Consider the following 14,969-nt stretch of genomic DNA (forward strand, 5'->3'; position numbering starts at 1 on the left):
GAGCTATCAAAGGGCTAGGATCACTTCCTTTTTGCTGTTAGGAATGTTGTGCACTGAATACTTAATAGGTGTTGCTAGGTCCCAATTTACTCCCATTTTACTATTTTCACAGTTGTTATAATAATAACAATGGGATTATTTATTTATTATAGTGCACCTTGGAGGCTGGTACTGCAAGGTGGGATAGAAAGTAAAATTGGTTTTTTTTGTTGGCAGCAATGTTATAAAAAACTTGTTTGGCTATTTTTGTTAACAGCAAAATGTCTAGACAATAGCTGTGTTCGTATTGTTTATTGTTATATTCAATTGTAAATTCAAATTTAATTCTATTGTGTTTTATGTTCGTTTAGTACAGTATATGAATCTGGTCTGGGACCAGAATGAGCTTCATTTCATTCAGCTGTGGCACATCAGCAAAGTAGTATTCCAACATCTGTGGTTAAAAAAATAAATGCTTTAAATAGCTGTTTGTCACAAAGGGCAAAGGTGGGGGGAGGGCAGAGCTGTTTGCTTAGGGAAGGAGACTGCAGTTCTTTCCAAAAATGGGGAAAGAAAAAACTTGTGAACACTTATCATCTCCTTCACGATTCACAGAACAGCTTAACATCATGAAGAGGAGTTTGGATTTGATATCCCGCCTTTCACTCCCTTTAAGGAGTCTCAAAGCGGCTAACATTCTCCTTTCCCTTCCTCCCCCACAACAAACACTCTGTGAGGTGAGTGGGGCTGAGAGACTTCAAAGAAGTGCGACTGGCCCAAGGTCACCCAGCAGCTGCATGTGGAGGAGCGGAGACGCGAACCCGGTTCCCCAGATAACGAGACTACCGCTCTTAACCACTACACCATACTGGCTCTCAAGATTTGCCATCATGAGATTCATAGTCATTGTGGTTCCTCACCCTCTAGAAGGGTTGCCTTGAAACAGAAGCACAGTCTTAAGTTCTTAAAAAACCCTAAAATACACATGGTGTGGACGTTTTGGGCCATCTAAAGAGAGAGAAATGCAGCTTTATTTCAGCAAAACTGCTGTGGCTTTTAAACCGTATGCTGTTGGTTGAGCATTTAAGCCTTTCTTCAGAAGTCACCCTTCCAGCTTCCACTGTGGATCATTTAAAGCCATTAAAAGGGAAACCTAGCTTGTTAAAAGTATTTGGGCAAAATACCAACTGGATCAGAGCTCTAAGACATGGGTGATGTATAGTGCAAAGAAATTTGATACAATCCCATGTGGCTTCTTTATTGGTTTCCAACTTGTCATAGATTATATGTCTGGCCTGCAATTCTCACTCAATGACAAGATTCCCTTGGGTAAAAGGGACCAAGTCCTGATGAGAAACATTGTGATCATCTGTTGTTCACTATATAATTCTAGAGATCTGGGTTCTGGTGAGGTACTTTTTAGAAACTGTTTAATGTGTGAAGCACTACAGTTATTTTAACATATTTCCCTGTAATACCATCTCACATTCAGTTCTTTAAGGTGGACATTGGATGCTTTAATTCTACAGTTAAAAGTGTAAATTATGAATGTGGAACATGTATGCAGCAGTGTGTCTCTTATAGATAAACTCAGCTTGGTAAGAATTGCTGCAACTTCCTATTGAGTGGTAGACTCAGATTTGCAGCTAAAGATTATGTACACTCCTACCTGGATTCATTAAGAACCCCCAGCGTTGCTCCCTGTAAATGAAACAATGTCTTAATCTGTCCCTGGCTATTTATCTTCCACTTAACCAAATGATTTGGGCTTCCCTGGATGTCTTTCCGTTTGTACTAAATGCCTCAGAATCCTCCTGTCATGGCAGCTTGGATTTTCAACACTAAGTAAATTGTTTGCTTCTTGCTTTAAGTAAATAAACATATTACATTAGTAAAACAAATGTAACTATGTGGACTCTCTCTCTCTCTCTCTCTCTCTCTCTCTCTCTCTCTCTCTCTTTCTTTCTCTCCAGTTGTACCTTGGAAGTTGAACGGAATCTGTTCTGGAAGTCCGTTTGACTTCCAAAATGTTCAGAAACCAAAATGTCCGACGGGGCTTCTGATTGACTGCAGGAAGCTCCTGCAGCCAATCAGAAGCCGTGGAAGCCCCGTCGGACATTTGGGTTCCAAAAATAGTTCGCAAACAGGAACAGCCACTTTCGGGTTTGCAGCGTTCGGGAGCCAAAACGTTCGAGAACTAAGCTGTTCGAAAACCAAGGTACGACTGTATATATATTCAAAACCAAGCCTGAAATTTTATTCTTGTAGTATAAGCGTTGAAGAAATGTTATCTCCTGCAGCCTCCTATCTTAGATTATTGAACTACTGTGTCTGTTGTTAGTGATAGTTCTTCCAATCCCTTCATTCTCTTTGCAGTACCTCTGCGTGCCAGCCACAGGTTTGTGCAATGTAAGTCTGAGAGCTGACGTTTTCAAAAAGTTGCCCTCTGCTGCCTCTACTTTGTTTCATGGTTTCAGTTTAATTTCTGCGTACAAGGAACTGGGCTTCTGAGTGCCATGGTCTGATTTTGTTTCCGTTACATGATGATTTGAAATATGAACTTGTGCAGATATTTTAAAAAGACCAAATAGCTTTCATTAAATACAGATAGAGGAACCAAATATTTTTCTGGGAGTCATGTAAAAGTTCAGAGTTTGAAAGGGAGATATGCAATCATACCTGACAGCAACTGTGGAATCAGAATTTATTTGGTAGGAAAAGATAGAGGACGGCCAATCTTATTTCTGTAACATCAGCTTTCACCTCTTAAATATCTAATGAAATGTATAAAGCCAACGCTGCAAGAAATTAAGAAATGCTGCAGCCTAATAGTTCTGACCAGTCATTACAAGGTGTGCTGCATACAGTGCCTTGAGGTTTGCCGCTCCTTAAAATATGGGTTTGATGGCTTTCCTGCTTCCCATGTAATTTTCATCTAGCCTCAGGATCAGGGCAGCAGGGGTGGGAGGGTGGGGCTGTCACTGCAGTGTGTGACACCAGACAAGGCACTGGCCATTTCGTTAGTAATAACTGTTTTTTCCCTTCTTACACGAGCTTGCAGTTTATAGAGATCGCCAGGAAGACAACTCTGCTTTGTTGTGCTCACAAAAGTTTCAGTGTTACCTGCCCAAAATAAAGCGCCTGTGATGAAATGAACTGTTGTACCTCAGAGGTATTCAAACAAGCCTCACAAACTTAGTCCATAGAGCAAAAACAAATACAATTTAAGAATATTAGGCTGCATCCAGCACTACTGCTCCACTGGTGCAGCAGACTTCTGCTTGCTCAAGGGAACTTTCCCCTCCGCTATCTTGCACCATTAAAATCCACTCCAGATTTCAAATCCTACCAACTTTCCCCAATTTGTCACTATAAAACAGATGCATTCAACGGACTTCGGTGGGAAGAATTTATCAGGATGTCCTTAATATGTAATTCATAGTGCCTGTAAGATGGGGAGGGGAAAGGAAGGTAAATCCCTAGATAGTCTGTCTATCTTTCTATCTATCGGATACATGTCCAAGCTCTCCTGGACTCAGCTAGATTGGTAAAGAAAAAGCAATTTATATGTGTTGTATGTGCAATACTGTATAACATTGTGCCACCCGATGGAGCTGTGGAGTCCTGTTTTTCTCTATCTGTTTAAATGAAACACTTCTTTGATGTGTCTAGATCCAGCCCCTCTTTTGTTGTAGATCAACAAGGGCTTGTTGGCTCCCAGTGGCAACAATAAATATACTACAGTCCTATGCGTATGCAACTGATTCATCAATGTCACATCTTTGAGCCTCAGTGCTCCTCAGGTATTAAATGATGATTCTGTGCACTAGAATCACTAGAATTGTTAGTGTAAAATTTATATATATATAAAAAAGAAAGATATATCCCACTATAGCTGGCCAGTTATAGAGTTTTGTGTTAGAATCCCTGTAGTATCACGTTATCCTTCAAAATTTGCATTGCTCCACATTTTGTGATGTAGCTCTCCAGCCAAAATATGTGGGAAAACAGTGTATATTTGTGGAAATAGCATAAAAGTGCAATAATCATGTACAAAAATGTGTATTAGGAGAAATACGCATGAAAGTGTATGTGAATTTTCATGTTTTTGGTTTTTTTAATGAACTGACACTGTAATGGAGTGAATTTAAGATTGCAAAAATGAGAAATTGATGGTTATATGCAGAATAGCACTATGGGGTACATCTTATCAGTGCAATGATTTCTCTTAGGGCATTGAAACACAGGGCCCCCCAAACTATTCTGTGGCTTATTCCAACTCTCTGGAATAGATTTGGGGATGGAGGAGGCATGCATAGGGTGAGGAGAAGGGGAATCTCCCTTTCACAAGTCGAAATTGTTATGCTTATGCAATAATTTAGCGAAATACCACCCTGTGAAACCAAAATTATAATATTAATGTGTTCCTATACTCCAGTGGAGTTAACCTTGTCCTCTCATCTCTTGTATAGGCACCAAAGGTCTTTCATTGGCAGATGGCTGTGTGTGTGTTAGCTCTGTTGTTGGCTATTACCAACATATTTCACAATGCAGTTCCATAAGCACTGTGACTAATCTATCAACAAAAAAGACACTTGATAATCCTTTGCTGAATCCTGACACATTCCTCACCCACATAACTTATTTGCAACCTTACAAACTTGCAATAAGAATATGCATACTAAAATAGAATCACGATTACTGAACAGTTCTCTAAACAGTCTATTTGCTCTTTTGCATTTCCTGTCTACAACAGTTGCGTAGTAAATGTGATGGGATTAAGAATCTCTTTGAGGATTGCATTGCAATAAAGTGGTGCTTTACTAACAACTAGTTTGAAGGTAGTGATCTATTTATTAGGTGAGAACCCATGATCTAAGGTGGAAGAAGTTGAATGGCTGAAACAGTGAAGGTTAACAGATTGTACCGCTTGGTTTCTTTTACAGTTTTTCAATGAAATATTTTCACAAAGTAATTTAAACTATATGTGAGGTAGAAAGCCAATGTAACCTAAAAATTGAACTGATTCCTTCCCTCAAGACTAGCCTCTCTTCCCCCCCCCCCCTTTTCCTTTTCTACATAAAGCTGCTCTTCCATCCTAGCTGGTATTTAATATTATCATGTGTTTGACATGGATTAGCATATGCAAGTAGACGTGGGTGTTTTTGGTGGCAAACCCAATTTATTCCTTTTCCTTTTGAAACAGAAAGCTTTCAAATAAAACTGGAAAATCTTGCTTTGTAATAGCTTGACAAGTAATCTCCTTAAAAGTTTGACAAGGCCACCAAATTCAGAAATAAATAGGGTGATAAACATGAAGAAAATTATGGCTGTTGTTGACATGGCGGCTTTAGCTACAGCTGCAAAGTTATTTGGCAAATGGGTCTTGTTTAAACATGAGCACTTGGGTATAGGAGCAACACCATGCTGACCAGGTCTCAGGTCTTATAAATTTGGCTGCTGAGCCAAATATAAGAAAGATGAGGACCTCGGCATTCATTGTATTTTTGGGATGGTAATTCTTGTGCACTATTCCTTCCCCTTTTAAAAATCTTTGCTTACCGAAAGAAAGACATCACTTGTATTGCCTGAGCTGTTTTCTGCTTTTACCTTGCAGTTCCTTCCTTGGGAAATGCACATTAAGTATCAAAGTGGCCCCATGAAATGGGAAGGGAGGTTGGATGGTCTTCACATGGCAGGGAATTTTATTTTATTTTTTAAAAGCTGGCAGAAGGTTTTCTTTGTATTTTGAAACCTCAAAAAAGAGTGCCATGGAGGTTGGATATTGTGTTTCAGTAGAATGCTGAATCCCACAAAGAGGGAGGTGATGCACAGTAGGACAAAACTGGTTAGAAGTTCCAGGACCATGGACAACTCCCAATGAGTTGCTGTGATGATGGTTGGGAACATTCTGAAGCCTTTGAGGTCTCCATCACCTGACCACTTCTTATAGGCTCTATCCCTTGTTCAGAGCCTTAAGAGAGCAATCCCTCTGGCCTGAAGATAGTCACTTTGCCTCCATTCCATAGCCTTCCTCCTGGGACCACCTTTGTCCCAAGCCATGCTGCAAACAGCAGGATATCTGGATTCTTCCCACCATTGTATATTTCATTGTTGCAAAGGAAAGGATGGTGCCTCAAAATGGTGCTATGGATTCAGTCTTTTTAAAATCATTATACTGAGCTTTGTATTCCAGGAATAGCAGCAGTATATTCAGGGGAGAATATATATTTAAAATACGTTTCTTCTAAATCACTAAAAAGCCAAATGCCTTTCAGAAAAAGCCATTGTCAAGGGTAATCATCAGGAACCATGTTCACCTATCAAGTCAAATGTTGAATTGATCAGAGAGCCTTATTTTCACTTAAGTGCTTCTGCAGAATGATGTTTTCAACCAAAACATAGGCCCCTGTTTTTAAAAAAGTACAGTACTTTATAATAACTGTATTTGAAAAAGATTGATTTATTAGTACAGTTTTCTGGCTGTGCCTCTTCCTTTACTTCTCTGAGTTTTTAAGGTGTTTTTCTTTGCGCTTCCCCTCCCTTTTTTCTTCATTTGGTTGTTGTCAATAACAGGAAAAATTCCCTGTGGCACCATTCTGCGGGTAAGGATCTGCCAGCCTTATTCAGAAACCTATTCCATTCTGCACACTTTCTTGAGAACAAGTTGTACATAGATTTTGCCGCATCATACAAACTCTTTGCTTCCCCTTGGTATCTGACAAAGTTGTAACTGTGTAGCTTTTCTTGAGCGTGTTACCTAGGTAGAATTACAAAAGCATATCAGCACAGAGGAAAGAAAAGCAGGTGCATTTGTTGTTGCCTGCTTTCATGTCTGAATAGAACTGATTTTCGAAAGAACAGAGGATAATTTGCCAGCATGTATTGCGAGAGTTTCCATATTTAGATTTTAATGTTACCAGCTCTTGTTTTTTAGTTTCTCTTTTTTTTTGGGGGGGAGGGGAATCCAATTTGGAGCATAGTCAGAATTGCTATTACTAGGTATTTTGAAGACTAATGGGCAGCTTTATTGAAGCTGCTATGCATAAATTGGACTGAATGTTTATATGGTAAAAAGGTATGATTTGAATTTGTTCGTATTCTGTGATTTCTCTTGTTTTCTTTGCCCAGAACTGCTACACATTTAAAAATCTTGTGTTAGCTATTTGTATATTGATAAGGAAAAGAATAAGACACAGGCTACATTAGTAATGGCTAATTTACATCACATTTTTAACCGTCAGTTTTGAAGCCTGCTTACACTGAAGTAAATCCCAAAGAGTTCACTTGCCATAAACCAGCCATGGTTATGCATGATTAAGCATTTACCTGAGGGGAAGCTTTACAGAGCTTGGTATATATATATATATAGTATTCCACTGTAAGTCTGACTGATATCCACAAGGAAAACCTATGGGTTAACTTAATGTGAAGGTGGGACTTTAAAGGGTATCCGGATTGTGTCCCAAAAGATTTATCTTTTGGTAAGCATATTTAGGATTGTGTGTCTAATTCTGACACACAATCTATTATAATTGTTATAATTATAGTCCCCCCATTAGCTCTAATACCTATTAATCCTACCCTTCCTCCAAGGGACTTGGACCTCTATGCATATCCCATGTTTATCCTTGCAACAACTATGTGAGATAGGTCAGGTTGGCGGGGACGTGTTGGTTGGCCTATGTACAACATAATCAGAGGCGATGAGTTGCGATTTTCAAGACAGTAGTGTATGTCAGTGTCAAGGAACTGACATCGGAGGGAGAGGCGAAGGGGAGGCTCCCAGATGATGTTGGCGAAGGACCCAGCAGCAGGGGGAGAAACAGCTCAGTAGAGGGGGAAGCCAATCAGCGCAACACCAGGGAGAAAGGGGGGCAGACGGGGGAAGTGGAGAGAGGGCTCCAGGACTCTTCACTGGACATCAGTGAGGAGAGCCCAGGTCCTCCGCTACCCACGCCTTTCCTGCGCAGAAGACTCCCGCGCAGTGAGAGGAGGAGGAGACTGGGTGTCAAACAACTTTTATGTTGGAAAAGATTTAAGAAACGCCCACTGATGGATTCTGCCAGTGACTGAGACGGGCACGATGAGAAGGGGCTGTGCAGTCAGAAAGGTTTAACAAGGCAAATTAACTGAGAAAGGCACCAGCTTACGCACGAGTAACTCATACCTATTACAGTCAGATACCAGAGTCTGCAAATGCAGAAAACAGGCAGCTCTATCTGTAACAAGTATCAGTGTGCTGAAGGCATTTTACACTCTGTTATTCAGCAATGTTTATTGCATGTTGATCCACAGCTGAACACGAAACGTCATTTAAATCTCTCCAAGATAAAACATATAGGCCTACAGTATTTATAAATGTTTTTACTTGCAACCGTTTCCCATGTAACTGTCTCTACTTATTTTTGTGCAGGTGTCTAAGAGAGGCTGGGTGAAAATATTTCCAAGCCCTCCTAAAGAAATAAAATAAAAATCCAGTGTTTTCAGGCTACTTCTAATGTTGCATCCTGACTGGTACATTTCATGTCACTTCACATTTGTCCTTACTGTCCAGGAATTTTGGCTTTGAGATTCCCCCTGAATATACAGTTGCTATTCCTGGAATACTAAGCTCAGTATAAGGATTGTTCTTAGTAATGCTTAGTAATGCTGATCTTGGCTAATTGCACTTATACATCTGTGAACACGAGGCCACTGAAATCAGTTTCCTGAGAAGGGGAGGGTAGGTTTGATATGGCACTGTAAATATGCATGTTTCTGGCATTACGGTCAGATATCCCTTCTGCTGACATACTGTATTTTGCCATCTATAGGACGCCCACGTGCATAAGACACCCTCCCCCCATTTTAGGGGACTCAATTTTAGGAAAATTAGGGGAGATGGCCCAAAGTTATTGAGCCTCTCCCCCCCCCCCATGCAGCTGTGGGCAGGAAACACTTCCTAGATCATTTCTCGCGCGCAGTGGCATCGGGGGCATTTGCGCTCCCACCAGCCATTGTGCTCCGATGCCGCCAAGCACGGCAAACAATCCAGGGAGTGCCCACCATGTGCAGGAGCATCAGGGGAAGTTGCGCTCAGGGAGCACAACCTCCCCCAATGCCACCGCACACGGGAAACGACCCAGGGAGCTCCCACAGTGCACAGCAGCATTGGGGGAAGTTGCACTCCCACCAACAAGCTGGCTGACACACGCAGCTTCTTCCCCCCCCCCCACGTAGCTGCTGGCAGGAAACACCCCCCCCCCCAGATCGCTCCCCACTCTCTGCGGCATTGGGGGATGAAGCCACGCTCCCACCAATGAGCTGGCCGGCGGCGCACCGCTTCTCCCCCCCCCCCATGCCACTATCCATGTAATGAACAGCCCCAGTTTTTTGATGTGAGTTTTGAGTCAAAAAACCTTGTCCAATACACGGAAAAATACAGTAAATTAACAAAATGTCCTGGTGCAAAGTGAACTATTGTATTTTTTCTTAAACGATCCACTAAAGAAAAAGCTTTTTTTTAAAAAAAAAAAGTCTGTCCAGACTCCTAAAACAAAAAGTGGAACACAAAGTAAAATACCAAAAATACGTTTCTCGTGTTACATTGTTAGTAGATTGTGTGGAAGCACTGCTGGTCTACAAATAACTTAAAGGTCAAGTTGCAGGCTCTCAAACCCAGTATGAATACTTTTGTTTTTCACTTAATTGATTTGGACATTGTTTTTCTTTTCCCTCTTCCAGTGGAGTTTTTATACTGTGATTTGGCTTCCATGAAGTCCATACATCAATTTGTTCAAGCATTTAAAGCAAAGAATTACCCACTTCATGTCCTGATCAATAATGGTAAGTTTTCTTAAAAGTTGCTTTTTGGATGAGTGCTCCCCTATTGGGATCCATAGCATTGTTGTATATTTTACTCCCTTCACTTAGCAAAAGAACTGTGTCAGTGGGCACAAAGTTCTTGAACCTGAGAATTTTGTCCCCTGACTTCTAAGCTAAAGGAATCGTTTATGCAAGAACCTGATGTGCAACAGCAGTGGAAAAGGGCTAACTTGATATCAGGAATTGTTAGGAAGCATCCAGTATCAAATTGTCTTTATATTCTCTGGCAGTCTTCCTAACTTCATATGTTTTGGAGTACAGCTCTCACCAGCCTCAGCCAGCATGACCAATGCTCAGGGATTATGGGAGTTGCAGTCCAAAACATCAGTCCAAGCACACCATAAGCCAAGAAGGTACAGTAAAGAACCACCATAACAATCAAGGGATGGAGCAACCATTCAGCGTTCCTTGCCTACTAAGCATGCCCAGTCCTAACTGGGCTAGAACGTGGGGTTTGAGAAAAGGGATTCCTCTTAAGTCTTCTAGTACTACTGTAGACCTAGGGGTTCACCCAGATCTGCTGATAATTTCTTTTGGGGAATGAATGTTGCCATTTTGGATATATATATATAGAGAGAGAGAGAGAGAGAGAGAGAGGGAGGGAGAGATAAGTAAAGGTAAAGGGACCCCTGACCATTAGGCCCAGTCATGACCGACTCTGGGGTTGCAGCGCCCATCTCGCTTTATTGGCTGAGGGAGCCGGCGTGCAGCTTCCGGGTCATGTGGCCAGCATGACTAAGCCGCTTCTGGCGAACCAGAGCAGTGCATGGAGACGTTGTTTACCTTCCCGCCAGAGCGGTACCTATTTATCTACTTGCACTTTAGACGTGCTTTCGAGCTGCTAGGTTGGCAGGAGCAGGGACCAAGCAATGGGAGCTTACCCCGTCATGGGGATTCGAACCGCCGACCTTCTGATCAGCAAGTCCTAGGCTCTGTGGATTAATCCACAGTTCCAACCGCATCCCTTCTATAGATAGATATATGGATATATAGATTAATAGTATTGTATTGGTATCTAGGAAGTTTTCACATTCTAGACTGCTCCTTGGGGCAGAACAGTATCTGCTCCAGATTATACCCCAGGTGACAGGTGGCAGTAGAGGGAATGTTAATGGGAATAGTAGCAAGGGACAGAAAATGCTCCCCAGGACAAAGAAATGGGCTTCCTAAGTTGATAGAAGCCAGGGTGAAAAAGTTATAAGTAATTCATATAAGCATCCAGGTAGCAGTAGGGGAACAGGAGAGCTTGAAGGAATGAGCTTCAGTTGGGCACAGGGATTATTTTCTTCTTTTTGTTTGCCTGCTAAACAATAGATCCAATTCTGTCTGAGGAGGGAAGGAGGAGGATAAGTGACTGTCTGTCAAGTTTAAACCATGAAGCTCCGTTGGGAGAATTTAACAAAAGAAAAGAGAGGGTGAAGAATTGAAATAAGTTTTGATTCAGTCTGACTTTTATGTAGTTGGGTGTCTTGCTTGTTTTCTGGAAAAGGGAATCGGGTTCAATAGAATAAAAAGGAAAAAGGAGGAAAGCCAAACGTTTCAAAGGCTTGCCAGTGTTTCCACACCTCAAATAGTGCCAGTAATGAAATTCATGTCTTATTGCCACCACTGAACATAAGTAAGTTGCCTTGTTGGTAGGAGATGGGATTCTACATGAAAGTTATTCACTGGGCTTCTTCTAATAGACTTGTTCAGTTGTGGCAGGATCTTTAACCAGAACCTAATCCTTAAGAAATCATGTAGCATTTCCTGTCTTTGGCATCAGTTTAAAATGCGTTCTATTTTCATTTTGTACCACTGGTAGAGTAAGTCTAGGCCAGTCCTTTCTGTTCTATCAAATACGATTTTTTTTAAAAAAGACTTAATAACTAGTAGCATGTAACACTAAGCACTCCAGTTCTTATCTCTCTGGTTGACGAACTCCTTGCGAGTCGAACGTCTTGGCTCCTGAATGCTGCAAACCCGAAAGTGAGTGTTCCAGTTTGCGAATGTTCTTTTGGAACCCAGACGTCCGGTGCAGCTTCCACGGCTTCTGATTGGCCGCAGGAGCTTCCTGCAGCCAATCAGAAGCCACGCCTTGGTTTCCAAATGTTTTGGAAGTCGAACAGACTTCCAGAACGGATTCTGTTTGGTTTCTGAGGTACTACTGTATAAGAACAGCCTGCTGGATCAGGCCAATCGCCCATCTAGTCCAGCATCCTGTTCTCACAGATGATCAATTGTCACATTACAGACCACCTTTTTTAGGAGAAATATACCCTTTTGTTTTATTTTAATAACTAAAATATGGTCATTATTTCAGCTTGATTTTTTTTTTTGGGGGGGGGAGTTGATATGCTGTTAGTTAATTTGATAGAATGTTGATGAAAACCAGAATAATTTTAATCCCCAGAAGGACTAATTTGGGCAAAAACATACGGGCAAAAATAAATTGCATACAGATTAATCCAATAATGGCTGAAGTGGCAGCTGCAATTATCATGGCACGGGGGTGGGGGTGGGGATCATGATTCATTAGCTTGACTTCAGTGGGAAAAGCCTGCTCATGTGAATAAGCTCCTAGGCAATGATGTTCTCAACTTCTGCAGAATTTCTTGTAAATGCCACACAAGACATGAATATTTGCAAGCATGATGGGTTGATTTAAGGGCAGGGATGTAGGTTCCTATATCTCCATGTCTGTTCCATTTAGCTTAACTGAGGACCTGAAGATTTGTTGAGCACACTTTAAATTAATGTTCTCACGACAAAATATGTCAGGCAAAATGTGCAGTTTCACAGAAAGGTCAAGTCTTCCCTTTTTAGGCTTTCATTTTGCTTCACAGACACTATTCTTCACAATGCACAATGTTCATGTGCACTGGCTACATTTTCAAAGCAAATGTGTAAAAAAAGTGCATAACAAATTGTTAATTTAGGTTAAAAAACCACAACTTGGTTTTTTATTTCACCATGAATGGCAGGAGAAAATGTATTTTATTTCTCCTTGATTTTTAAGTAAATTAGCACAAGTACTGCTCCTAAGCTCAGTTGCCATTACCGCCATTAAGGTACCAAAGGAGAGAACATGGTGATTTAATAGTGCCAAAAGAAAAAGAGACTGCGTGAGAAATGTATGCATACTGTGAGCCCTTTTATTTATTTTTTGAAACTTCAGACTTCCTTTCTTACTTATTTAATGCAAGGTATTGTACAAAACAAATATTAAAACCTAGCTGAATGGAAAATAGCAATATATAAACTTTTTTCCTTTTTTTTAAAGGATGGCTGAATAGGCAAGCAAAGTGGTCTGTTGCCAAAGGTCTTGCTGTTAAAAGCATGGAAAAGGACAACATTCCTCCTCCATTGCCCCGGTTAGGAAATCCTTGTGCGGGGCTAAAAATCAAATCAAATCAATACTTCTCTGCTGAGAGATGTTAAGTGCATTCCCCCAAGATTCTCAGCATTTTACTCTGCCAGACTTTTCAAGGACATAACTCTGCTTCTGTTTTTCACTTTGCAATTTTCTGGTGTATGTACGTATAAATTCCATATTTGCATCTGTGGAGGGTTGCATGACTTCACATGCTGGGCTACCTTTCCAAGCTTTCCAGGTTGAGTTGAATGGTCTGAAGGGTTTTGTAAATGCATTAGACTGATTGTACTTGCAATCCTCTCTGCGGTCATGAACCCTGCACTATCTCCATAGATGCAAATTAAGAACACCTGAAGAGGACTATTAGCCCATGATATGTGAGGGAACCGTGCTAGATGGCAGGCCATGACTCTTGCACAACATTTGCATTAAAATTGTGAGAGCTCTTTGGCTATCAACATTTTTCTCTCTCCACCAGATCTGGCAGATGCTCAGCATTTTAAGATGTTGGGCTTCATACTGTTGCTGTCGGGTTGCTAATAAAATGCAGTAACAGCTGTTTTGTGTGTTACAAGTAGGGATGGGGGAGGATTTCAGTCTGGAGCAAACTTTTCTGGTTAGTATCTGACATACCATGCTCAGATCTGAACATAGTCATGTGAGTTAGATTGCACACCTATGAACATTTCCAAGTATGGACTCTTCCAGTTTACAGTTTTAGGGGGGTGTCCCCCCCCCGGCATTTTGAGAGCTTCAATTTATCTCTCACCTAATGAAAAACATATCTAGGTGACTTACATGCACAATTTATAGTGCAATCTTAAATGGAACTAGGAGGGGTGAGTGCAAAATGGTGGATTGTCCACCATCTCTAAAGCTTTACTGACTTATATGCCTGCGCAGGCAGGAGGTTCTATAAGGGCATCCTACCCCTTCTCCCCCTGTGTATGGATTTTCCCCCTTGTTCTTTAGTTCTCTCATCCCAGCCCCTTTGATTCCAATTGGAGATAATTAGTTGTGCCATCTCCAGTCTGAGGGTGTGTCATGGGGGTGTGACGCCCAGCGTGGTGGGGGGAATTGCGGCGTGTGTTGGGGGGGCACGCGATGTTACCCCCCTCCCTGATGGTGCCTGCGGTAGTGCGCTTCCCCCACCCCCTTGTTCCTCCACCAGTGGATCCTGGAGCCCCTTGGATGAATGAAAGGGCCTTGGATCCAGTATATTTGAAGTCTGTTCTGTCCTGTCCCTAGAACACTCTGTTTTGGGGCTTAATATGGCCCACTGCTGACAAAAGAACCACTAACTGTAGCCCTACACTCACAAATGTTATTCATGAAAATAGAGGAAGCTTCCGTTACAAATGCACAGTTCGTAGGAGGCAGGAAGTCTCCTCTTCTCTTTCCTAATCCCCTCAAACTAGAGGATTTGGGGGTTAGGTTTGCAGTTGTTTTGTGTTAATTTCCAGTGTGGTGTAGTGGTTAAGAGCGGTAGTCTCGTAATCTGGGGAACCGGGTTCGCGTCTCCGCTCCTCCACATGCAGCTGCTGGGTGACCTTGGGCCAGTCACACTTCTTTGAAGTCTCTCAGCCCCACTCACCTCACAGAGTGTTTGTTGTGGGGGAGGAAGGGAAAGGAGAATGTTAGCTGCTTTGAGACTCCTTTGGGTAGTGATAAAGCGGGATATCAAATCCAAACTCTTCTTCTTCTTCTTCTATTAAACTTAAAAATTCAGAAGAGATATTGTCTTTGGGCCGTTCCTTTGCCATCTAGT

General features: G+C 41.6%; 1 protein-coding gene across 3 annotated transcripts in view; it reads left to right on the forward strand.

Annotated features, from left to right (window-relative positions):
* The window catches only part of DHRSX (dehydrogenase/reductase X-linked), a 95,652-nt gene that overhangs the window by 54,064 nt on the left and 26,619 nt on the right, over positions 1–14,969 (forward strand). For 2 of the 3 annotated variants that reach the window (XM_082220149.1, XM_082220148.1), the window contains exon 4: positions 9,706–9,807. The exons of the other annotated variant lie outside the window; for it this stretch is intronic. In XM_082220149.1, coding sequence (XP_082076275.1) covers positions 9,706–9,807 — 102 coding nt within the window. The remainder of the gene's footprint in view (positions 1–9,705; positions 9,808–14,969) is intronic. 3 annotated transcript variants of the gene reach the window in all.

This window comes from Podarcis vaucheri, assembly GCF_965113315.1.
Source record: "Podarcis vaucheri genome assembly, chromosome: 4".
Classification (NCBI taxonomy): Eukaryota; Metazoa; Chordata; class Lepidosauria; order Squamata; family Lacertidae; genus Podarcis; species Podarcis vaucheri.